This window comes from Paramisgurnus dabryanus, chromosome 19 (genome assembly GCF_030506205.2).
Source record: "Paramisgurnus dabryanus chromosome 19, PD_genome_1.1, whole genome shotgun sequence".
NCBI lineage: Eukaryota > Metazoa > Chordata > Actinopteri > Cypriniformes > Cobitidae > Paramisgurnus > Paramisgurnus dabryanus.
Window position 1 is genome coordinate 5,297,362 of NC_133355.1, and position 26,500 is coordinate 5,323,861.

Consider the following 26,500-nt stretch of genomic DNA (forward strand, 5'->3'; position numbering starts at 1 on the left):
CAATGTTGTTTACAATCTATGCAAAATGGCCTAAAAAAAACTTAGCACTAGAAGCAGCACGCTATTGTAACACTACATACAATATGCTTTAATTATTATCAAATGAAAATTTAAGAAAAAACAATCAGTTTTTTTTAACCGTTGTGCTCTTTTTGGTTTTTACATCTATACATGTTTAGTAATGTAAAAACAATTAAATTACGGTACTACTGTAAGCGAATGATCTTATCTCTTATTTGATTGGCTGTCGCCTAGTTACCATGAAGACCGACAGTGTTCTCGTCCAATAAAATCGGAGTTAACTGTTAGATACACTGGCAATGAGCCGTCTCTGGGAATACGTGGGGACGGGTAAATACAAATTTTAAACCTCTAGAAAATATTATGTTAAATGTTTCCCTAAGAAATAGCCAAAAATGAGGCCCGTGCCTTTATTAAATATCAAACGGATTCTGTGGCGTTTTTGGTATTTCCTTTTCCGTGGGAGGGGCTTATTCCGCGCATGCGCAAAGGAAGCTGCGCATAATTTTGGCTGTAATGGATGAAGTGAATTCTCTCTGAATTAAGGGCCGTGGAGGTTTTTATATCCACGAACATCGCCCAAATTATAGGTCTGGTTGCTTTCCAGAGCCGCTTAAGTGAACTGGAACAAATTTTAACACATAAATATGTGACAATTTCCGACAAATATGAAACTACAGAGAGTTTACACTGAACATTAAAGCGAATATGTGAACAAGAAGCAAGCGGGTCAAGTTTTATTTTCAGTTATGTGGGGAAACATTCATGCACAGAGAGCTTTACTTGGTCAAAGCTCAGCAACCGTGTGCAAGGAGACCTAAACGTCTGTTTACACTTTGATATCGAACAAGGATAAGCAAACAAAAACAAGGGAGCGTGTATTTTTGTTCTTTCTTTTTGTCTTTCGAGAGGAGCTAGCTTAGCCTAAGCTAGCCGCGCAGTCGAGAGGCGCGAGCGCAATGCGCTGACTGAGGCGCCAGTAACATCATCGTGAAGGACATGAATCAAGTTTATGGTTAAAAAGATCTTTTTTTTGCGTGTGTACTGTTGGATATATTTTGGACTATTTTTCAAGGAACCACATCTTGCACAACCGGACCAGGGGAAGACTTCTGGATAACCTGTGCGCATTAAATCGCCTGCGCATCTTAGTTTGTGCCAGCATCCAACTTTTCCGTCTCGCAGTATTTTAAATTTCACTTAATATTAAGTGATTTCTGCTGTTCATGTGCTGTCTCGACCGAAGAGGTCCGCGTCTCCGGAGGACATTGGTCGCTCTAACGTGGAGGTATGCCTGGATCAGATCGCCTGCATGCGACCAAACGGAAGGCTGACTCGCTTTACCAACATCAGCAACAGGCGACCGGTGGGGCCGGCAAAACGGGTCCGTCTTCGCACACCGGCTCCGGTAAGCATCTTTTAAAATCGACGAGCTCCGCTTCTGCCAAGCTCAAGCGAAGTAAGTCCAAACATGAGGCCGAAACCGCCGCCGTCGTCTCCGCTTGCGTTTCCACGGCGCGTCCAGCAGTGGGCGCCATCAAGCCGTTGGTTGAGTACGACGACATAAGCTCTGACTCGGACACTTTCCTGGACTCTCCTGCCGGTGCAAAACCGGCCGTTTCTGAACGCGTAGAATCTGAATATGGCAAAACGGGACTCAGTGAAGACAATAGGACTCATAAACACAAGCGAGCCAGAAAAAAGTCCAAAGACACCCATCGGGATAGGGAGCCGGAGGAAAGGACGGAGGTCCCAAAGAAGAGCAGCAAGGAAAGGGATCGAGGGATCAAGGAAAGTAAGAAGATTAAGGAGAAGCCAAGCTCAGCCGTGTGCCTTCCTTCAACATCCAAACGATCGGATGAATCCGGTAGTAAGAGATCCAGTGAATCTCTCTCAACCGCTGTGGTCCAGACGGCCGTGAATGTGGGCAGCAGCGCATCCTCAGCATCCTCCTCCCAGAGCAAAGAAAGCGGGCGTTCGTCCAAATCCCGCAAAGACAAGGAGAGGAGAGAGGTCTATGAGGACAGGAGCCACCGTAAGGCCTCCAAGAGTCGCAAGTCGAGCCCCAAGAAGAAGAGCCAGTCTCGGGGTAGCCCTAGAAGGAAGGCCGCTGCTCAGTCGGAGAGTCCCAGGAGAAGTGGAGGGGACAGTCCTTCGACTGGCGAGCCGGACAATAGTTATTCATCCAGGCGCAGGGCTGCGAGCCCCAGCCCGTACAGGGAGCCGTCCAGACGAAGCAGGCAGAGATCAGAGAGTCCGTACGGACGTAGAAGGTCCTCGAGCTGCGAGAAGGATGGCAGTCCGTACATAACCAGGAAACACTCACCGGCCAGTCCCTATGGCAACCGACGCTCATCCAGTACCAGTCCGGTGTCCAGGTGAGGTACCACACAAACACACACGTTTTATCTGACAGATCAGACGTTCATGTGCATAGTTGTATGGGTAACACTTTACAACAAGGTTTTATTTGTCTACATTAGTTAAAGGGATAGTTCACCCCAAAATTTTCTAATTTTTTCTTCACTGTCATGTTGTTGCAAACCTTCTGATGAATACGAAGGAAGATATTTTAAAGAATTTTTGTAAACAAACCGTTCCTGAGCCTCATTTACTTCCATAGTAGGAAAAAGGGATACTATGAAAGTGAATGGGGCCCATGAATTGTTTGGTTACAAACATTCCTCGCAATATCTTCCTTCGTGTTTATCAGAACAAAGAAATTTATACAGGTTTGTTACAACATGAGAGTGAGTAAATGATGACAGAATTTAATTTTTTTAGTGAACTATCCCTTTAAGCTTAAATAACTTTGCATCACGTGAATGTGTCTGTATTTGTTAGTTTAAGCATTTACCAATATATATTTAAAAGCTGTTGTATTTGTTAATATTAGTTTATGCACATTGAACTTTCGTGAATAAACAATTTGTATTATCTTTAAAAAGTATACATAACGATCAAATGTTGTTGATTCTTAGTTAAAGGGATAGTTCGGCCAAAAATGATATTAAACCCATGATTTACTCACCCCCAAGCTGTCCGAGTTGCATATGTCCATCGTTTTTCAGACAAACACATTTTCGATATTTTAGAAAATATTTGAGATCTTTAAGTTGATTAAATGTAATGTTACGGGGTCCAGCCATAGTCCAAAACCTTCAAGTCCAAAAATAGTGCGTCCATCCTTCACAAATTAAATCCAAACGGCTCCAGGATGATAAACAAAGGTCTTCTGAGGGTAATCCGCACGGTGTTGTTGTAGAAATATCCATATTTAAAACTTTATTAACAAAAATAAATACCTTCTGGTAGCGCCACCATCTTAGACTCCTCTGTACTCAGGAGAGAGTATTAGCGTAGTGTACGCACTTTTCTTAGTGACGTATGACAAATTCGGAGGGCGGGGGCACAGAGCAGCAGCAGAGTAGCCTCTGTAGGCTACGTAAGCTCTCATCCTGAATGCGAACGCGACTAAGATGGCGGCGCTACCGGAAGGTATTTATTTTTGTTAATAAAGTTTTAAATATGGATATTTCTACAACAACACCGCACGGATTACCCTCAGAAGACCTTTGTTTATCATCCTGGAGCCGTTTGGATTTAATTTGTGAAGGATGGACGCACTTTTTTGGACTTGAAGGTTGTGGACCCCGTAACATTACATTTAATCAACTGAAAGATCTAAAACATTTTATAAAATATCCGAAAATGTGTTTCTCTGAACAATGATGGACATATGCAACTCGGACAGCTTGGGGGTGAGTAAATCATGGGTTTAGTATCGTTTTTGGCTGAACTATCCCTTTAACCTTTACTTATGCATGTTGTAATTATAATGAATGAGCCCTTAAATATAGTGATACATTAAAGTCACCTGTAAAAAATAATTTGATTTATGTTAATGCATAAATGTTGAGTGTCTAAATATTTGGGGGGTTACTGTGTTTAAAACCATGTTTGAGCAGCACAGGTTGCAGGTAAGATGTTTGTTAGTATTTTTCTCCCTGTGTTTTTTCTTTATCTTAAATGTTTGTCATCTTAGTAAAATGTAAGTCTGGATGCACCAATATATCGGTATCAGCAGTTGAGGCAAATTATATCCCACTATCAGACATAAGCTGTTTGTTAAAAACATCCAATGAGAAGGGCAGATTGTGTGACCCGTCTGTGAAATCCAGGCTAACGTCTCAGAATCTAATGATGAGATTAGGACAGGAGTGGGGAACCCTGGGTCCTGGAGGGCCACTGTCCTGCACAGTTTAGTTTCAACCAGGGATGTAACGATTCAATCGCGGTCCTCATTAAAAATGCCCGTCTGAAATCGATTCTGAATCGCAAGGCTGCGATTCTTTGTTTTATGCACAGCTTGTGCCTGTATTACGGCATTTGATCAGTAGGGAAGTCCTTATCAATCTAAAATCATTATGAGTCGGAGTCGTTTATAACGTGCATTAAAAAAGCAACACTCGTTAAATAAAAATCATTCAAAATATTCTTTATTGTCATGAAAATACCTGAAACAATTTGAAGAACAGCGTATAAATATTCCTGTGTAAACATTTCCTGGAATAGCGTTTGTAATGCTACTTGTGTGGCACAAAGGGAGTTTCTACATGAGAGCGCCCCCTGGCGTTCGGATGTGCCGGGATTTCACCATAATTCATTCAAATTCATTCATTGAGAAAACGCGCATTTGTACGGTTAATCGTTACATCCCTAGTTCCAACCCTACACAAACACACCTGAATTTCATTTTCAAGTAATCCTGAAGACTTGAATTAGATTTTTCAGGTGTGTTTAATTAGGGTTGGAACTAAACTCTGCAGAACAGTGGCCCTCCAGGACCTCCAGTCCCACCCCTGGTTTAGGAGTTTGATTTTTAGTCATTGATTTTACATTGATTTCAATCTTTGAAAGAGGGGCAACCTTCCGATCTTTCTGATGAAGCCAATACGGAATCGACTTAAACTGCAATACATCCACTGGCCGCTAGAAGTCCAAAAAAATTGCATCCATCCTAATAAATCCAAACAGCTCCACGATGATAAACAAAGGCCTTCTGAGGGTAATCCGTGCAGTTTTGTTGTAGAAATATCCATATTTAAAATTTTATTTACGTAAATAAATACCTTCCGGTAGCGCCGCCATCTTAGACTCCTCTGTATTCAGGAGAGAGTATTAGCGTAGTGTACGCACTTGTCTTAGTGACGTATGACAAATTCGGAGGGCGGGGGCACAGAGCAGCAGCACAGAACCCTCTTGAATGCGGACGCGACCAAGATTGCGGCATTACCAGAAGGTAGTTATTTTCATTTATGAAGTTTTAAATATGGCTATTTCTACCACAACACCACATGGATTACCATCAGAAGGCCGCTGTTTATCATTGTGGATCCGTTTGGATTTATTTTGTGATGGATGGATGCACATTTTTTGGGCATGAATGACGTGGTCCCCGTAACTTTACATTTGATTAACTCTAAAATGTTTTCTAAAATAACTGAAAAATGTGTTTGTCTGAAAAATGATGGACATATGCATCTCGAACGGCTTGGGGGTGAGTAAATCATGGGTTTAATATAATTTTTGGCCAAACTTTCCCTTTAAAATGCCCAACTTTACAGTAGAAAATATGTTTTTAGCCTGGTACAAAGTATTTTTTGTCTATAGCTAATTTTGCCCTTCATGACAGTGGGGGGGGTGAATTATTTATTTCTCATACGTTTAAATTATTTTAAGTTTTAAAGTTCTGCATAATTAAGGGCGAAAGAAAGAATTTTCAGTTATCTGCGTGTAATGCGTGGTGATGCGCCACCAAGATGGCTTCCAAAAAGCTCTTCGCAAATATGGGTGAAGTCACAGACTATTTTTTACCATCTTTGACATGACCTTACTCAGACAATATTAAATATCAAAGTTATTCACAGAATGTTCTTTACATTATATAGGATGTAGGGCTGTCAAATTTTAATTCGAATTTCGAATATTCGTCGAATGTAAAAAAAATATGCGTATTCGAACGTAAAACTTTGCATTCGAATTTACCTGTGTCAGAAAGCTCACGCAACGTGATGATGACGTAACTGACGCGGATTGTTATACAGAGCGTTAGCGGCTCAGCCAACTAACTTATGCAGAGCAAGCCAGCGTTATTCATTTGAAAAATAGCAAGAAATGACAGTGGGGATTACGAGTCGGACAGAATACATATTAAAAGGGCTGTGTGATGCTGCTTTGGTTTTTGGAGCATCAACTGGAATTCAACCGCAAAGTGAAACTGAATTATTGTCGTCTGCTTCTAAATGCAGTTTTAAAGTTTAAAATAACTGATCAACACGAAAGTGCCATAATACAGCTGCTTGTTTAGCAACATTAAAACCATATGTGCATCTACAGAGTCCACACCGCATATGAGAGAGTTGCAATTTAATGCCGCGGTGGCTTTATTTTAACTGACTGGAAACTTGACTTTCACCTGGACATTTGATATGCAAGTTTTTCATCAACATTATCTGCGTGAAATATAAACATGATCATCTGCCAACTCGACTGTTTCAGCACGTCCTCTATGTTAATTACGGAGAGTCTGCTTTATTAACGGCTTCGCTCTGCGCGTAAGTTAAACATTTCTGTTCTGTACTTTAAACTTTTAAATAATTATTACTCGCATATATTTCTACATATTTTCAACCAAGGAACACACAAAATATAATATAAGTTGTTGTGAATAGCGTTTAAGCTTGACAAAATTTAAATGACTAATGATCTTTCCCCACTTATTTTGGCTTAAATAAAGATTAATTCGTTTTATACTTTATTAGAAACACGTACTTATCTACTTATATAAAATGCCCTATATTAATATGCATTGTCTATGTATGGCATTCGTTTTGTACATTTACAGGTGCACAACTATACTGGTTAATTTTGATTTCATTAGTAGTGTTTATAACATTCGTTTTAACAAAAAATATGCTGTGCATGATTATATTATTGGGGCTTTGTGCTGCGCCCTCTTGTGGGCTTTTAGGAGTATTTTCTCCAAGATAAAGTAGGTCTTTATAATTCGAATATAATTCGAATTTTATTATTTTTCAAGGACGAATTTCGAATGTACTTGTTCAGCCATTTTGACAGCCCTAATAGGATGGTTTTATGTACAAAACAGTAAATCACAATTTTCACAGGCTGGGTCACATATCCTCGCAATCAAAAGGGGTCAAAAACGCATAAGGATGTGTTAATTTTTTTACACATTGTTTTGTGTTATCCTGTTTAACACATTGTGTCTTGTTGTTGATTTTGTATTCAAATAAATAAAAGGGACAACACAAGGTGTGTTAAAACAACACAAAATCTTCTAATAATCACAGATATGTGTCTAGTTATGGACAACACATTAAAATGTGTGATTATTTTCAATTGACTGACAATGGCAAAAGAATTGAGTTTGTATGCTCTGCATTTCTAGGATTTCACAACATTTACATCAAAGAGTAAAAAGCAGAACTTTTGATATTTATGGGTAGATGTCATTCTGAGTAATCGAATATTGGTATCTGCACTGTTCTTGATTTAAACTCCACTTAAACAGCATATTTAATTGCCCTTATTGTGGATTTATAATAAATGCTGATTATCGTGAGCTTTCAGTCAAATCTTTAAATGTGCTTTACTAATTATGGTATTTATTTGAACACAAATGATAAGGTGGTAAAAGCTGACGATTGGTTATTTAGTCGACTATGTTGATTATTCTGGACAAGTATTATTATGAATTGTATTTTGTTTTTTAGTCTATGAGAGAAGATTTTTATTGCTAATTAAAAAAGGCATAGTGTCCTTTATTACATGGATTATAACATTTGATCCATGCTCATTCATGTCACTGATGCATAATGAGATTTTTGAAAGTTATAATTGAGAATTGTCTATTAGTATAGTAAAATATTACTGTTATATTAACATTGCATGAAAGGGCATCTATTATGCAAAATCCACTTTTATAAGGTGCTAGGACATAAATGTGTGTTGGCAGTAGGGATGCTAAACAATTAATCGCGATTAATTGTTAGCAGAATAAAAGTTTTTGTTTACATCACATATGTGTGTAAACTGTGTATAATAAATATGTATATATATAAATATGAACACATTCATGTATAATTTTAAGAATTTTTTATATATATTAAGTATTTATATTTATATATAATATAAATGAAACATAAAAATACAAATGTATATACACATGTAAACATTTCTAAAACATATACATGCATGTGTGTACATTTATTTATACAAAGTTATTATACACAGTTCACACACATATATGATGTAAACAAAAACTTTTATTCTGCTAATGATTAATCGCGATTAATCGTTAAGCATCCCTAGTTGGCAGTGTATGAACAAAACAACCCTACAATTTTAATCCCCATTAATCAATAGCAGTCTCATAAGACATGCTGTTTTAATGTTTTAATTATTTTGTTAATGTGATGTCACACTGACTGACTGATTAATTTAACCCAAAAGCTTTACTAAGTGTGTTTGTTAGCACATTGTAGCGCTAATGTGGCTAAAGATACTATTGTCTCAGACATATTTTTTACTGAAAGCACTTATCTTTTGGTAAGGGAGTAAGGACGTTAGCTCATTAGCACTTAAAGGTATACACACATGAAAACAGCTGTTTTTGTTACCATCAAAATAGGGCCATTTTGAAAATGCTAAAATAAATGATCTGTGGGGTATTTTGAGCCAAAACTTCATAGACACATTCTAGGCACACCTGAGACTTGTATTACATCTTATAAAAATGGGCATAATATGTGCCATTTAAGAAGGTGCTGTAGTGAAAGCAATGTATCTTTATCACATAGGCATATTGTTTTAAACTAGTGTGTTGTCTGATAATCACCACATAAATATTAGAAATTTTTAACGCATAAAACTATCAGTGTGTTCCCAGTAGAGTCATTTTAGGTCACCATGTTTTGTATGGTTTGCTGTTCTGTTGATTTTAAAACCTCTTTGTCTCCTTTTTAGACGATCCCTGCGTTCCCGCAGCCGTTCTCCACACTACTCTTCCTCTCGTCGTTCATCATCTCGTTCTCGCACTAAAAAACACTCTTTATATTCTGGAGGCTCTAGAGGAAAAAAAGAAGAAAACCGATCACCTTCGCATCTTCCAATCACATCCAGCCTCGGGGCCGAACTTACACGACGAAAGAAGGAACGTCAGGCGGCTGCGGCCAAAAACTCTCCTTTGCTCCAACAAAACACGTCAAACGCTGTAAACTTGCCAGCGAAAAACACAGAGTCGACACTAGAGACTGCTCCACCCCCTGAGCAGCAGAAACCTCCCTCTCCGCCTCCGAGCACCGTTTTGCCGGAGGAACCCACCACGGCTCCTCCACCTCTGCCGATGTCCAATCCCCCTCCGCTACCCATATCATCTCCTCCGCCTCTTCCTGCTAACTCCCCTCCACCACTTCCTCTTTCATCCCCTCCACCCCTTCCTCTAACCAGCCCTCCGCCACCCACTCCACCCTCAACACCGGCTGCGTCTGTTCCCTCCAAACCGAAAAGCCCCACCCATAAACAGACACAGAGTCCTGCACAACCGGTGAAGACCTCCACCCTCCCACTGCTTCCTCTGCCGCCGGTTCTCCTGGGAGACAACAGAGACAGGTGAGAGACACTAAAGCCTCTTTCACACAGCTTATGTTAGCAGTGCATATGTTCATCTGTGCTCATATTAACAATACTCGGAGCCGTGTTGTACAGCTGAAGTGTAGCTGTAAGTTAAGGAGTTGGACCTTAAAGTCGCAATGAAATTGAAATGAAAAACTATATATATATATTTAATATTGTGGTATTTTTAACAAATGACTTATTTGTGAGCTTCATTATTTAAAAAAAATTTGTGTGTCCTCATAATCTTTAATCAAAAATGCAAATCTCCTCCCCTCCTCAAAACGATCTCTCTTCACTTCCGGTCAAAAGTATGGCAGGTGGGCGGGGTCCGGGAGAAGATCGCAGCGATTAGCAATTAGCAACACGACCCAACTTCAAACGATCCAATCAGATCTCGATGGACAAATTCAAATCCAGCCCTGCCTTATTTCATCTCAAAAGCCGTTTCATTCGGATATACGTCACCACGGGGAAAATAAGGCAATCGCTACTTCCGTTTCATGGCGACTTTAACCTTTTGGCGAAATTTAGCAGGAAACTCTCCACTTTGTCTTATATTTATCAAATGTTTTGTTTGCAATACATGCTCTTTCTTAATCAACATAATGTTTCTATTGAAATGTGGTCAAATTTGTTATTTATTTTTTTCTGGCTTTACGGATTAAGGTCCCCTTTTGTTCACACAGGTGTTCTAAGCCCTTTTTGCACACTGATTACAGAAAAGTCACTGGGAACCAAAAGGGGTGGGGCGTATGCGTCATGATAAAAATATTTTTATTTAAAACCCTCAAATAAAATTCAATTTTGAAGAAACTATGACAGAATAAACACATACTAGATTATTAATAAATTAAATGTTTTATCAACAGGCTAGTTATCCTTCAGACAGTGGCGGACCATGTCTTTCTCTCATTTCGGCCATGTGGCGTTTGGTGGAATTTTTTTTTTTTGGACGACCTAATTAAGTTGGTAGGGTATGCCAGCTTAGGTGGGCCGCCCGAACTGAAAAGTGCTGCGAGAAACCCTGGAGTTGTCCAGGGATCGTTTTATTTATTCACACTGTTAATAATTTACGGGATGTGATCGTTTTCCGGAAAAGACACATGATGTGCATTTTATTCGCAATCGTGTACTTGGTAGATTTTATCCGCAGCATCTTAAATTTGCTGCTTATTCACGATTTATTTCTCAAAAAACCACGCGGATGCTTTTTATGTTTCTGATTCGATTATAAACGAATGCATGAGGTGCTGTAGTATTATCCTGCTGATCGATTCCAGTTTCAGATCGGAAAGTGATGATCTCTGTTTCATTCCAATTTGCAGACATTTTTTGTTGTGATTGTTGATCTGCATTTAAAACCCCTTTTTTGCACATATAAGATTAAGGTCTGAACTTACTTTAACCATTATTTTTAGAGCATTTAAAAAATATTTCCAAAAGAATTATTTACAATTTTTTTAGATTATCATTATCAAAAATGATCAATACCGCAACATGATATTACATGAAATATATGCATTTACAAACTCATGTTTCGGTAATGAAAACTAAAAAGTTGTCTAGGTACTATGACAAACAAAATTTCAACTTTTATCTCAAGAGAAAAAATAAGAACAACTTGCCTGGTAGCCATCTTGAGTGTCACAGTCAATTATGTCCCTTCCAACATTATTATTTATAAATTTTTTTTAAATGTTAGTTCCTTGAGGGCTTAAACAATGATTGAAAAGTGTTGCGGAGGATGAGAAAATTGGTCTTGGACACATTTAAATTCCTTATTATTGTTTCTACATTAACCAATGATCACCAAATACTACATGTTACTGTAAATGTTTATAACATGCACTGATGCTTTTTATTTTTGAGATTTTTTAATTATAAATATTTCAATGTCAAAGAACACAAATCCAGTCATGGACACATTGCGAAATGAAAATTTCCCCTTAAATGTGGAAAAAACAACAAAGTTGGTTTGTATGATGTCATTTGAAATCATGTGCAAAATAGTACATGAAGAGATATTTGTAACTAGAGATCGACCGATATATATCTTTTCCAATATTTTCCCCGATATTTGCGCATTTTCCGATGATCGGATAACGGTTTTGTAATATCGGATTGACCGATAAACGAGAGAATTGAGAATTGCGCGCTGGACGCGTCTGAGGAGAAGAGCTCACAGCAGCATGCACAGCAAATATGACGGCGGAGTGACGCGACTTCATTAAAAGGTCTTTAAGTATACTTACTTTGCATATTTGCAGGCCTTTATAACACATCTTATTGTGCATTAATGTATGTTATGTTAAAAAAGTTGATTTATTAAAAGCAATGTATGCAGCTTGTCCAAGAATAGAGACGAACTCACAGTGTCACGCTGGCTGATCCATAAAATCCGGTCCCGACGTAGCTTTGAATGAATGAATAAAACAGCCATGAATAAATGCTTGGTGGAATTAAAAACAGCCATGAATAAATGCTTGGTGGAATTAAAAACGCTAAAATAAAATTCGTTTTTCTGTTATTTATGCTTATCATTACCATTGTAAAATCACGTTCATATTGCTGTTCACTTACCGGGGTTGAAGGCTGAAGTACAGCCACCACATGTTGCTAACTTTTAACAAGATTTAGCCTAAGTTATATTAACATTTACCAGATAAACATAATTTTGCTAAAATATCTAAATAAATGTCTGTGGATATTAATTAATTATTTTTTACCTCCGCAAGCAGTCACAGTTTGATACAGTTAATGCGTGAGTAAATGCATAGATAAACAGCGCTGTCAACAGCCATTTCATAAGCTATAACAACAAAATATTAATTATTCTGACATCAAATAACATTACCAGTTAAGAAATTCAATGATATATAAGCCGTTTTGTTGGTTACTTTCCTGAATGTAGTATTCCAGTCAGTGATATTATTTGTAAAATCTCTTTGCTAACTACTGGTTGGTTGTTGAAGGCTACAGGTTGCTGGTCAAGACAACGATGATATATCTCAAAAAAGGCACTTAATCCACCTGTTTTACTCTATAAACTATGTACAATATGCACCGCACTCCGCTAAGAATAACAGTATACAATTCCGGCTTTAGTGCGAACTTTGGATCAGTCCATTTCTGACGAAATGATAGGGGTGTTTGGAATGATCCATGTATTGGGAATATAATTTCTACATTATTCATTAAATTAATATTTTTCTTCACTCTTTCAGACCCCTCTATTTATGACTTTATATGCAAAGAGGGAGTGATTATGATGATTATTATTATAAGGGTTTGTTCAGTTCAGTCGTGTTGTTGTAATTATGTCAAAAACAGAAGTATAACAGTAAATAAGAATTGGTTCAGGTTATCGGGCACATAAGCATCCAAATATTTTTTATCAGTTTAAAAAAATGAGTATCGGTCGATCTCTATTTGTTACTGTGTGCTGCTTATTTTGATTCTCTTACTTTTTTTTATCAAAAAGTTTCATGACCCTTCAAAAGTCTAATTTCGCGAGAATCACCCATTAAGCTTGTGAGCATTTTTGCAAAAAAATAATTTTGGCCTTAAAGACACACATGCGTCAAAATATGTAAAATATGTTTATATGTGTATATATGCGTGTATTTTATATATAAAAACCTTATTTAAAGATTAAAAAAGTCTACCGTGATACATATCGTTATCATAATATAAAATTAATCCTATTGTGATATAAGATTTTGGTCTCATTGTCCACCCTTACGCAGGAGGCACACTGGCGATGTTATGGGACTTTTCTGGGATGAATGTGTGTTGTGAATGAGATTGTAGTGGAGTAACTGCAAGTGTGGTTTATAGTGTTCAGAATGGGCATGTTTCATTAAACAATTGATAGTCTGAAAACATACATTCTTACCATTTTAACTGTATTTTTGTATATTAATTCTGATGGTATAAATACTTATACTATTATTTGTGTTTTGATATTATCTAAAGCTTTATTGTTCATAAATGTTTAACACCAACTTTTATCCAAATACTCTTTTGGGTCACTCTACTCACAATGAACATTTGAAGAAGCTCTGTATGAGAATAAGAGTTTTAATTGTAGACCGTATAAAACATGGATGTAGTGTTTGTCACGCCACACTGAAGAGCGTTTTTTTTTAAAGCTTAAACTACCGACGACATCTTAGCAGCAAGTCACTCAAAGATAACTGAAAATTGGTGAAGAGGCGGGATATGGATGGAGCTGTGCTTCCTGGTCGCTGAAAACACTCCCACATAGTAGTGACAGCAGCTGCAATCCACCTGTCACTCAAGTGACCACCCCTTTAACTCTTTCACTGCCAGCGTTTTTAAAAAAAAGTTGCCAGCCAGCGCCAGCGTTTTTCATAATTTTCACCAAAGTTTAATGCCTTCCAGAACATGTTCTTCTTTAAATATATAAACATACAATATACCAAATGAAAGAACAGACCCTCTGCTTTAAAAAAAAAAAAAACGTTTCATCCTACCTTCAGTGGTTCTTTTGTAATCAGCTTTTGAATATGGGTAGGTTTCTGCAAAAACACCACATTTTGAGCAAAAAGCAGAGATAATTCAATTTTTGTGACAGACTTTTCATAGAGATCCCATTCAGAGCGATCTTTTAAACAGACACGGACATGCAGCCGCTTGCCATAGGGCAATACTTCCGGTTTAAAAAGTTGCGGAAGGGCGCCACCTGGTGGATAATAGCGGTATTGTGGAAAGACGGAAAATCTCGTCATTGGCGGGGAAGCGTTTTCTCTTAATTGATGAGATTTCTCGTCAATGGCGGTGAAAGAGTTAATTTTGCAGATGTAATTATGCTTAATATAATTAACCCCCTCACAGTGGTCTTATGTAAACCAAAATCACTTTTTGTACCAGGCTAAAAACATATTTATTTCTGCTGTAAAGTTAGTTCTTTTAGGATGGGGGGTCTATTGGATTGACTCCATTTTTCCATTCTAGTGGCCAGTCGATAAATTGCAGTTTTTCACTTCCGTGTTGGCTCCAGGAGAGAGACCGGAAGGTTGGCGCAAATAAAATACAAAACTTATTCCTCCTGCCTTAAGGATGTCTTAAAGGCGGGGCGCATGATTTTTGAATAACACTTTGGAAAAGGGAGTCGAGCTGAGTACCAAAACATTCTTGTAGCCAATCAGCAGTAAGGGGCGTGTCTACTAACCGACATCATTGCCTGGGTTGTGTATGTGTGGGTGTGGGTCTATCAAAAGAAGGTCCAGATTCTATTGGAGTAGGGGCGTGTTTGTTTAGGTGATTTCAAATGTCAACATTGGCTTTCAGAGACCATGCACCCCAGCTTTAAGTGGTTACCCATGCACAACTCTGTATCTCTGTGTTGGTTTGATAATGTTTCCAAAATTTTATCTTACACTGCTTTAAGTAAAAAAAAAAAAAACATTTATTTCTGTGATATTCTTGGGGTATGATGTTTTTTATATCATCCTGTTGCTTGTATTCACAGCAATCTTTTTCTTTCAGTTGGCTTGTGAAGGTTTTCACTTTCAAAAACTTTCAATTTTGTTGTCATAAATAAAGGGGATACTGTGCCATATGGGATTTATTTCTACATCTATATAGAAGTATTTATATCAATCATGGTAATTGTTTTGTTTGCACTTTTTCTCATAAAATTATCACTAAATTTATGTATTCACCCCTAAAAAAATAGACACTGCTGTTTTGTTTAAAAAAAAAAACTTTAATCGTCTATCCTACTATTTCAGTCCAAAGAAGAGACTATCCCAGAGGTCATCACGGAAGGAAAGAGAAAAGGAGAAAGAAAAGGAAAAAGACGTCAGGACACGCCTCCTTAGCGAGTTGCCCCTCCCACCAGTGCTTCGTGGTGCCGACCCCTCCCCTCCACCATCACCTGTCCAAGAGCCCACAATCCCTCTGCAACCAACCTACAAGAAGAGACCAAAGTAAGTATTACTGTATCCCATTCTGGGTTCATCTTAACACTAAGTGCAGTAGGCATGAAAACGTCTCCGTGTGATCTCTCTAGGATTTGCTGTCCAAGGTACGGAGAAAGGAAACAGACTCAGACTGACTGGGGCAAACGTTGTGTGGATAAGTTTGACATCATCGGCATCATTGGAGAAGGAACCTACGGCCAGGTGTACAAGGCCAAAGACAAAGACACAGGTGCGCTGCCGCTATCTGATTTGTCAAACTGCTGCTAATGAGTTTTAAAATGAGAAGTGCTGACGACTATGCATCTGTAAAGGTGAGCTGGTGGCGTTGAAGAAGGTTCGCTTAGATAATGAAAAGGAAGGATTTCCCATCACCGCCATTAGAGAGATCAAGATCCTCAGACAGCTCAACCACACCAGCGTGGTTAACATGAAAGAGATCGTCACTGATAAACAGGACGCGCTCGACTTCAAAAAGGACAAAGGTCTGTTAAATGCATCTGCATTGTTATTACATTGATAACTGTTTGCTTTAGTATTCAGACAGCCTTTGAATTGCATTTTTTTGTTAAGGTGCCTTCTACCTGGTGTTTGAGTACATGGACCACGATCTGATGGGACTGTTGGAGTCTGGGCTTGTGTCTTTCTCTCATGAACACATACAGAGCTTCATGCATCAGCTCATGGAGGGATTAGATTATTGCCACAAGAAAAACTTTCTGCACAGAGACATCAAGTGCTCCAATATACTGCTGAACAACAGGTACCAGTGTTTTTAATTCGGGATTTCCCATCCAACATGGTGTTTATTCTTTTGCAAACTTCTCTTATGCTGAATCTGTTTTACAGCGGTCAGATCAAGCTTGCAGATTTTGGCCTGGCTCGTCTGTATAACTCTGAGGAAAGGTAATATCAGAAATCCTGGTTGAGTTATTTAATGCATATGCACATTTTAATGGAAAAACTGCATGCATACTTTTTTTGCATGATGCATTTCAGTTCTGAAAGATAATTTTAAACACTAACTAAAGCAATAATTTGTTCCTTTAGGGATGTCATGTCACTACTAGGCAATCATGTCCTACTTGAATGGGGAAAAACAGATATCCCTAAAATTACATTTAAAGGTGACATAGAATGATTGAACGGGGTATTTATCCTTGTTTTGTGATGTGACATGTAGACAAACAAATTTTTTTGGGGTCTGTAATGCCTTAAAAGCTTCCTAAAAACCTCTCTCAGATAGCTCTTTAAGGGTGGGGGTGGTTTTGCACCTATTTGGCTCCCCCTACTGGCTTAACCTGCAATCTCATTACTGATTGGCTGACTTTGCTGCCACTCAAAAAAAAGTAGCCAATTCTTTTAAAGTGCAGGGGCAGTGAGATGCCTGTGATGTCATAAGCATCATTTTTTCAGATTGGGCCGTTTTCTGGCTGACATTTCTAAAAGAGGAATTTCTATGAGACTGAGATGTTTAGCATGTCTAGCACTTTTTGTATGTTCATGAATGCGGGTAGACTACCATTATTCAACAAAGACAAGGTAAAAATGTTTTTTCATTCTCTGTCCCCTTTAAATCGGACATTAACTGTGTACTATTACTTTTGTTTCTTAAACCAATAATCCAGCCAAATATCAAAATTACCTCATTCAGGGTCCTTGAAATCCTTGAAAGTTTGTGAATCTGGGGAAAAAATTAAATGCCCTGGAAAGTTTTTTAAAAATATACGTACATGAATACAGGTCATTGAAAGTGCTTGAATCTATTTTATGCAAGAAGTTTTCTAAAAAATTTCTAGACTTTTTAAGCACACGTGCTAAACTGTTCGCTTTAAATGCTTATAGTATGCGAATGTTGATTCATACCAAAATCCTTTTTTACATAGTTGTGTTTGACAAATGAAAACGTCTCGGGTTACGTTTTCTTAAAAAGGGAACGAGATGCTGCATCTCCCTTCCCATACGTCCTGCGTCCCTGTAACGCCGTCTTTGGCAATGTTTCAGATAGCGATATACTTCCTGGCTTCCGCATCACACCGTCTTTGTCGTTAAGCCTCACCATTGGTTGAATTTTTTATACACATTCTGCAGTGACGCAGTGCAAGTTCCCTCAAAAGGGAACTGTAACAATGTATCTTCAAAGGTAACGCGATGTAACCTTGCTCTCACTTAAAATGTGTCCCCACGTTTAGTCATTGAATTTTCAATTTAATTTCTGAGTTGGCTGTGTAAGTCATCAAACCTTATATTATTTTAATCCCTGTCTTTTGAAAACCATTTTGAAAAATGATTAAAAAAAAATTACACAGTCGGGTTAGTTGTAACACAGTGTTACAATTAAGCCTCAGGTATATAATGATGATGAAATGTAAATACTATTTATCAAAATGAAAACGCTTATTATAATATCAGGGGAAATAACTCACTTTTTTTGTCTTAATTGTGCATCCCTTTCAAAAAAAATCTATTTAGTGTGCATTGATGCATAATACAAGGATGGTTAGATGAAGGATCATGAATGGATGAATGTGTGGATATCTATCTATTATAGGCAGATATATAAACAATATCCACCTTTATTATATATACAACATTTTGTTGAATTATTTGTGTTTAAACAAATTTTTTTAGCAGGTGTTACAACAAACCCTTTGTTTGTTACAATTAACCCCACCTATGGGGTAAGTTTGCACTCCTGTTACTTTCGGTGTAATTGTACGAAAACAGTAGGTCCCACAAACAAACTTTAAATGTCCATTTGTAGCAAAGATGTGTGTGTCGATTGTGTAAAAAAATTATTAATCTAACTTAAATATTTGTGACCTGATCCAGCAAAATGAGTCACAGTGACCCAAATTTCAAAATTGAGATTTTGGTATCAATGGAAAGAGGAGATCATAAGCTTTCAAACGATATCCTAGTTAAAGGCATACCTTGAATGGTTTTAAAGATATAGACATTTGAATTAAGGTTGTCTGTCCTCTTTTTCCAACTGAAAACCTGAGAAAAATGCCTTCAAAGTTTTTTGCCCTTTTTTGTAGATATCTTTCAAAATCCATTGCATTTTTAAAGGGATAAACGATTTATTTTACAGCTTAATTTGACCAAAGACATTAATATAAATGCTATTTCAGTAAACCAAGAAACAAGCTTATAAATCAAACAGAATGATGTTTATTGAAAATGTGAAGTAACAGAAAGGTTTCTGTGATGGTTGGGGTTTGAGTTAGGGGAAGGGAATAGAACATTACAATTATGGAATGTCCACACAAAACATGGAAACCAGAATGTGTGTTGTGTGTGTGTGTGTGTGTGTGTGTGTGTGTGTGTGTGTGTGTGTGTGTGTGTGTGTGTGTGTGTGTGTGTGTGTGTGTGTGTGTGTGTGTGTGTGTGTGCGCGCGCGTTCGCGTGCGTGTGAGAGAAATTGAGAGAGGCAGAGAGACAAGCAAAAAGAAAACAAATAATGCTTGCCTATGCAATCATATCTTTGTGTAGGCTAGTTGACAATAACAGTGTAAACAATTAAAAAAGGAGAGGAGGGTGCTGCGAGTCTGACAGGAGGATGGCTGGAACAATCGAGTGCCCCGGGGTTTCCCATTGACAAATGATCAGAGTTTATGAAGATTTCTGATTGGCTCTAAAACAACGTGTAACACCATCGCTGCGTCCCAAACCACCTACTTCCATACTATATAGTAGGCAAAGACTACGAGAAGTTGTGCTTTTCGCCTACTATATAGTATGGAAGTATGCGGTTTGGGACGCAGCGCATATTTGGAGAGATGGTGACGTTTCAGGGGATCCCCGGGAAATGCTCGGAGGTGACGAGAGGATTTGAGAAAAACAATGTTCATTTCAAGCGCATTTAGTAAAACTGTTTCAACTTTAATAGTCATTTAAACACCTTTACTCAATTATTTGGAATTCGAAACTTTGGGAGATTATTTTTTAATGTCTGTTCTTTGAAATTAGCTTTTTTTTGATAATTTCATTGTTTTTCCACATTATCGGCTCATACCTTAAAATGGAACGTTGCGACTTCCGACTCATTTCGCCAGAGGGGGTCACATTTTTTGAATGATAGAGCCAAAGCCAAAAAGCATATGGTTGTGCCCTGCTCTCTCCTACATCATGGGGTAATTCTGATATTTGGCCGTAGTATCCCTTTAAGCTCAAATTGGGCTAAAAACACCTTTTTCACAAGGTTGTATAAACTACTGCACCCCTTCCCCAGACACTCGCGTCAAAAAGCGTTGTATTGTCCATTATTCATTGTAATAGCAGTGCTTAATCCTGTTATATCTTTGTTTTTACTTTTATGGTCTTTGTGTCTGGTCATTTCCAGTCGGCCGTACACTAATAAGGTGATCACGTTATGGTACCGACCACCTGAGCTGCTATTGGGAGAGGAGAGGTACTCACCTGCTATAGACGTATGGAGCTGCGGGTAAGACCAATATCTGCTCGCACCAACACTGTAAAGAAATTCATTATGAAGTTAAAATAACTTGGTTTTGCAAGTCAATTCAATATATTTTTTTCAGTTTTGATCTGTAAATAGTTGACATAACTTATAAAAACTATAGTAGTCAACATTTGAAGTGGATCAAAAACATTCATCAAACTTGTCCTAAGACAAGAACGGGTACTGGGTATTGGTTTTAAGACAACTTTTAGGAAAGGTTTTGATCCACTTCAAATGTTGACTAGTGTAGTTGAAGTTGTTTAAATTAAGGAGCATTTCACCCGTAGAAACATTAATCTTAATGTGTCATATTTGTAGTCGAAATGTAACATACATTTACAATTTGGTGCCTATTTGACTGAGAAAAGGGGTGTTTGTAGTCTCACCCCCTCAACAAAGATATTGGATTTCCTTCAGTTATGCAAAATGATGATTTTCACATCATTGAAAGAAGGAAGTGCAACACTGAAATCTGTATTTCTCCTGTCTAAGCGGCAACTGAGGAAATGATGCATGACCATTTAAAAACATGACTGGGCTTCTAACTATACAAAGCTTAATGCAAATGGGTGAAGTGTCCCTTTATGTTAAAGTAGCATAAACATATGTTGATTTGACAAAAGTGCCTTTTTTTTACAGTCAACTAACTTTGGGCATTTATGTTGAAATGTAAATGCTAAATGATTGTTTGTGTACAGGTGTATTTTGGGAGAGCTCTTTACTAAGAAACCAATTTTCCAGGCCAACCAGGAACTACTGCAGCTGGAGCTGATCAGGTGTGTTGTCAAACCTATGTGATAAAAACTTGAGCAAATGTACTTGTGATGTGCTGTTACCATAGACTTGTTTATTTGTTTTGTCCAGTCGTCTGTGTGGAAGCCCGTGTCCTGCTGCATGGCCAGATGTGATAAAGCTGCCTTACTTTAACACGATGAGACCCAAGAAACAATACAGGCGACGCTTACGAGAGGAATTTGCCTTGTAAGTTTCTGATTTGAGCTGGCAGTGAATTTAAAAGTTGTAAGTTTGGCTTTGTTCACGCTGCAGGCATACAATGCTCGGTTTTCAAATCCGATCTGCTGGACTGACTTACAAAATGATCGGCTTGTTCAGACAGTGCGATACATATCTGTAATGATTTAAGCATCGCATGCCTCCACAACACCATGTGTCAATGTGGAAAAGGTTTAGTATACCAGTATATTAAAAATGTCTGTTTTGCAGCCTGCCCACCTCGGCGCTTGACCTGTTGGATCACATGTTGACGCTGGACCCGTCGAAACGCTGCACAGCCGAGCAGGCCCTCGCAAGCCAGTTTCTGTGTGACGTGGAGCCCAACAAAATGTCACCGCCAGAGTCAGTAAATCTCTCGCACCTTCATCAATTAAATCTTTTTAATAAATATGACTGACTTGAAAAGAGATCCACTGTATCAAATAAACCCCACACATGAGAGTTTAACTTTAAAATTAACATTTTACATATGCAAGTTGTGCCAATCACCAGCTAGCAGTATGCATTGCTATCCAATCTTTCTTTAAAAAATCCAGATAATTTACTCAAAACCATGTCTTTTCAAAATGTTGATATCTTTCTTTCTTCAGTCGAGGAGAAATTGTTTTTTGAGGAAAACATTCCAGGATTTTTTTTTTCATTTTAATGGACCCCAACAGTTTAACAGTTTAAATGCAGTTTAAAATTGCAGTTTCAGGGACTCTAAACGATCACAAACGAGGCATAAGGGTCTTATCTAGCCAAACGATTGTCATTTTTGACAAGAAAAATAAAAAATATGCACTTTTAATACACAACTTCTCGTCTTCCTCCGGCTGTGTGACGTGCCAGCGCGACCTTTTTTGCGTAATGACGTAGAAAGGTCACGTGTTACATATATGAAGCGCACATTTGCGAACCATTTTAAACAATAAACTGACACAAAGACATTAATTACTATCATTCCACAAACAACAACGTCGGAACGGTCCTCTTTCTTCACACTTGTAAACACTGGGGTGTAGTTTTGATACGTCATCCGTGACCTCTTGCAGTGATGACGTATTACAAGAGATCGCGCAAGATGAGAAGTTGTGTATTAAAAGTGCATATTTTTTTTTTCTTGCCAAAATGACAATTGTTTGGCTAGATGAGACCCTTATGCCTCGTTTGAGATTGTTTAGAGTCGTTTGAAACTGCAATTTTAAACTGCATTAAAACTGTTAAGTGTTGGGGTCCATTGAAGTCCATTAAAATGAGAAAAATCCTGGAATGTTTTCCTGAAAAAAAAACAATTTCTTTTCGACTGAACACAGAAAGACATCAACATTTTAAATTACATGATGGTGAGTAAATTATCTGGATTTTTTTTTAAGAAAATGGACTAATCCTTTAAAGGGATCCATTAAAATAATGTAATTCTGTACCTGCTGGTCACATGACGTTGTGTCGATAAAGATAAACAGAGTTTTGTTGTAATAACTCAAATGTTCTCCAGTTTGCCTCATTGGCAAGATTGTCATGAGCTGTGGAGCAAGAAACGACGGCGACAGAGACAAAGCGGAGTGCCTGAGGACCCCCCTGTCGCTAAAGCGCCACGAAAGGAGTCTGGAGGGGAGAAGAGCCGCCCGCCGCCACCACCTCCTCCTCCATCTGCCCGTCCTGTGCCAGCAAATACTGCAGCCAGTGAGCTCGAAGGTGGGATATGTGTAGTCTCGGATGATAATCTTTTCACAAAAACACACAAAACTTAAAAAGACTTTCTTGATATGGTAAGCACAAATCTGATTGGTCAATTTATGTAAGTATGGGCACATAGGTTTTAAATGTGGTCTGTACATTCATTTAATTTTATGCCTATATCCTTGCCTCCCTTCCGTGTTTGGTTAACTTTTTGTTACCATTTAATTGAGTGGATCTTGGTCAGCGCCATGCTTTTTTCTATAGTTTATAACAAGCTATGTAACTTGTGTGCTGATTTTCTACACACAGGTTTGGGAGCGGCAGCGGAGCAGTTGAACCAGACCGAGTTGGCTGTGCTTCTGAACCTGCTCCAGGGCCAATCAGACAATCTAAATCTCCCGCAGATGGCCGAGTTACTCCGCAGCTCCTCCGAACCATCAACATCTCTGCTGTCCAAAACTCCCGCCGCCCCTTCTACCCCTGAAGTGGACCCCGCGCAGCAGCAAGAAGTGCTTAGCCATCTCTCCACCCTGTTCCAGTCCTCTAGCAATCCACAGCCTTCGGATCCTCCGCAGGAAGACCAGGCCGGCCTCCTCGCGCTCCTATTGGAGCAGCTGATAAAGGCTCAGGCACAGGGGGCGGAGCGAGCGGACGAAAGCAACGGAGTCCGGTCGGACGAGGCAGTGCCGCGAGATAGCTCAGCTTCCGTCAAGGGCAGCGAGGGCAAGTGTTAGCTAAATCTACGGTTGGGGCGGGGCCTAAGTAATCGAAAGCTGCGATTGGCCACAACTACTAAAAAACAAGTTTGTAATGTCTCATCAGCTCTCCACTGATGGCTGGGTATGTGGGACCCACCCGCATCGAGGCAATTATAGGCTTTTCATTCAAAGATGTTTGTTTTCCTATCTTGTGAAGGGAAATGGTTCGTTGGAAGACTGCAAGCTGCAACATAATGAATAAATTGTCATGTTTATTTGAAACCCAAATGTTTTTTTCTGCTGTCGTGAACTTTCATTGAATTTTAGCCTTGCAGCATTTTATTTTTCTCAAGCCACTGTTTTCGTGTCATTCGTTCACACGCTACGCTTGTTATTTTGTGCGCAAAACTGGCTATGTTGCGTCCACAGAAGGATAAACGCCAATAGGATGGTTAGTGTTTGCATTAACCTGTCTGTGTTTTGATCCCAGATGAAGTAGTTCTGGAATAAAGAGCAGTTTTGGACACATGCTTACTTGTGCCTCTGTTCTAATACACAGATTAATCTGCAGTGTGTCTGGTTACCACAATACGTATAGTTACGTATTTTATACTGAACTGGCCTAGCACAGATACTGGGTGAATTTCACAAAACCTAGTTATTTTCAATTAAAAATCAATTTGATACCCATATATTTGATAAGTATCTTTTCCAATTTGTGCGCTAATTATTAACATAATTAAAATTTCACTGAAAAAAACTTCTGGACATCGGTTGCACATAATTAAATTAGGTTTCCTTAAAATGAAATTAACATTCATTAAAATTAATTTCATTTTAAGGAAACTTGATTCAATCATGTTGAACTGGTGTACATAATTAAATTACGTATATCCAACATATATATATATATATATATATATATATATATATATATAATTTTTTTTTTTTAATCCTTTTTAGAAAACTTAATTCAATCATGTGCAACCAGAGATTTTTTTCAGTGTAGTATTCAAACGATTTATTTCATAGTAGAAAAAGTTGTACTGTCCTTAATTTATACAAATGAAACATCATTGCACTACAGTGGTTTGTAATACTGAATGAAATTTAGGATTAAAAATGATAAAATTAAGATTAAATTTAATACATTATGGTAATAATCACAATTTTGGGGACTGATAATCTGTTTTCACATATAGTTCATTTTAAAAGATCCAAACCCAGTCCAATTAAAGTGAACCATAAAAAGGAACTAGCCGAATGTGACCTCAGTCCTTTTGATGTTCACAATATAGTGGACTCCGAAGAGGACCCAGTTCTTTTTTTGGGTCCTCTTCAGAACTAAAGTGATCTCAGACCCTTTCTTGTTTACATCATAACTTCATGTCAAAACCACACGCGGAGCAGACCGGGACTTCATTGCTTTCAAATGTCAAAAATAAATTGATCCACAAAAGAACCCAAAAGCGAACCATTCTTTGGGTATGGTCTGAGTACGATTCGCTTTTTGGGGGATCTCAGATCACTTGGTTTCACATGTACACACTGAACTGCTTCGAGAGCGTTTGGAGGGCTCAAACGAATTAGGTTTCACGAAAATGTCACAATGCATTAAGGATCCCAAATACACATTTAAATAACTTAAAGGGATAGTTCACTAAAAAAAATAAAAATGTTGTCCTTTAATCACCCTCAAGTTGTTACAAACTTGTATACATTTCTTTGTCCTGCTGAACGCAAAGGAATATATTTTGGGGCACCATTCACAATTTTTTAATGCTATGCAAGTCAATGGTGCCCCAGATCTGTTTGGTTGCAAACATTCTTCAAATTATCTACATTTGTGTTTACCAGAACAAAGAAATTCATAGAGGTTTAAAACAAAATGAGGGTGAGTAAATTATGACAGAATTTAGATTTTTCGGTGAACTGTCCACTTAGTTTTCTTAAAATTAAAAAAATTAAAGTTTGAACATGCACCGGACACCCAATAAGAGTTTTGTGAGATTCACCCATTTCTATGTGCATGATCTTCGGTCAGTAACGTTTACTTCTCTAATCCGACTTTATAAAATATAATTTTTGAGCCCGACTGACAGATAAAACCTCTGAGCTCATGGTCGTTGTAGCTCAGTCACCCTTTCCTTTCAGTTCTCATCAGTAGTTTTCTTTCTGATCTCTCCTAACTAAACAGTCTTTGGGTTTTAATTTGTGAATACACACTGTAATAAAAGTCTTACTGTGAGAAGTGTCAAATAAAGCTACGCTGTATATTTTGTCAGCACCTTAATACTGTTTTATACAAATGCAAAAGGGATTTTTTTGTTTTGTTTTAGTTGTTTCATTTATCACTTTCATTTTTTTGCAGTGATTAAAGTACAATATTTAAATCTTAAAAATCAGGATTACATATCAGTAGTCAAATAAACACTAAACACACTAGGAAGTACTCTTAAACTATGTTTCAATGTGTCAATTTCAGCAGTTTAATAAGTGCATGTGTGTGAGCATGATGCATGACTTCATTTATCACCACCATCCTTCACAAAATCCTTACTGTTTCAATCTGTACACTTAAAATGATATACACACATTCAAACGCTATTATTAGATAAGCGATTATACGCTCAGTTTGCTGAGACTAGCTGTATATTCTGGTCAGACTCACAGGTGCATTGCATGCCTTTGTTTTGTAGTCTACATTTCATCAGTTTTATATTTTTAAACAGTTCATTACTTCGTATTAAGACTATTAATTAAAAGACTTTAATTAAAAGAAAATTTGTCATAATTTATTCAACCTCATGTCTTTGTTCGAATGAATACAAAGATGATGTTTGATCGGAAGCCCCATTGACATCCATAATAAGAAAAAAAAAGAATGGAAGTCAATGGGCCTTCTGATCAGTTTGGTTACAAACATTCTTCAAAATATCTGACTTTGTGTTTGTCAGAATAAAGAAATTTTTACAGGTTTGTAACAACATGAG

At 37.9% G+C, this 26,500-nt stretch overlaps 1 protein-coding gene across 2 annotated transcripts in view; it reads left to right on the forward strand.

Annotated features, from left to right (window-relative positions):
- The first annotated feature begins 128 nt into the window (after nt 1–128).
- cdk12 (cyclin dependent kinase 12) overlaps nt 129–26,500 on the forward strand; it is a 32,051-nt gene continuing 5,679 nt past the window's right edge. Inside the window, exons 1-13 of one of the 2 annotated variants that reach the window (XM_065285793.2) lie at nt 129–2,399; nt 9,073–9,717; nt 15,480–15,677; nt 15,761–15,900; nt 15,983–16,153; nt 16,242–16,431; nt 16,518–16,574; nt 20,014–20,115; nt 20,832–20,909; nt 20,998–21,114; nt 21,358–21,489; nt 22,625–22,824; nt 23,119–23,532. In XM_065285793.2, coding sequence (XP_065141865.1) covers nt 1,312–2,399; nt 9,073–9,717; nt 15,480–15,677; nt 15,761–15,900; nt 15,983–16,153; nt 16,242–16,431; nt 16,518–16,574; nt 20,014–20,115; nt 20,832–20,909; nt 20,998–21,114; nt 21,358–21,489; nt 22,625–22,824; nt 23,119–23,532 — 3,532 coding nt within the window. In that variant the 5' untranslated portion in view covers nt 129–1,311. The remainder of the gene's footprint in view (nt 2,400–9,072; nt 9,718–15,479; nt 15,678–15,760; nt 15,901–15,982; nt 16,154–16,241; nt 16,432–16,517; nt 16,575–20,013; nt 20,116–20,831; nt 20,910–20,997; nt 21,115–21,357; nt 21,490–22,624; nt 22,825–23,118; nt 23,533–26,500) is intronic. The other variant, XM_073812788.1, reaches the window with a different exon arrangement.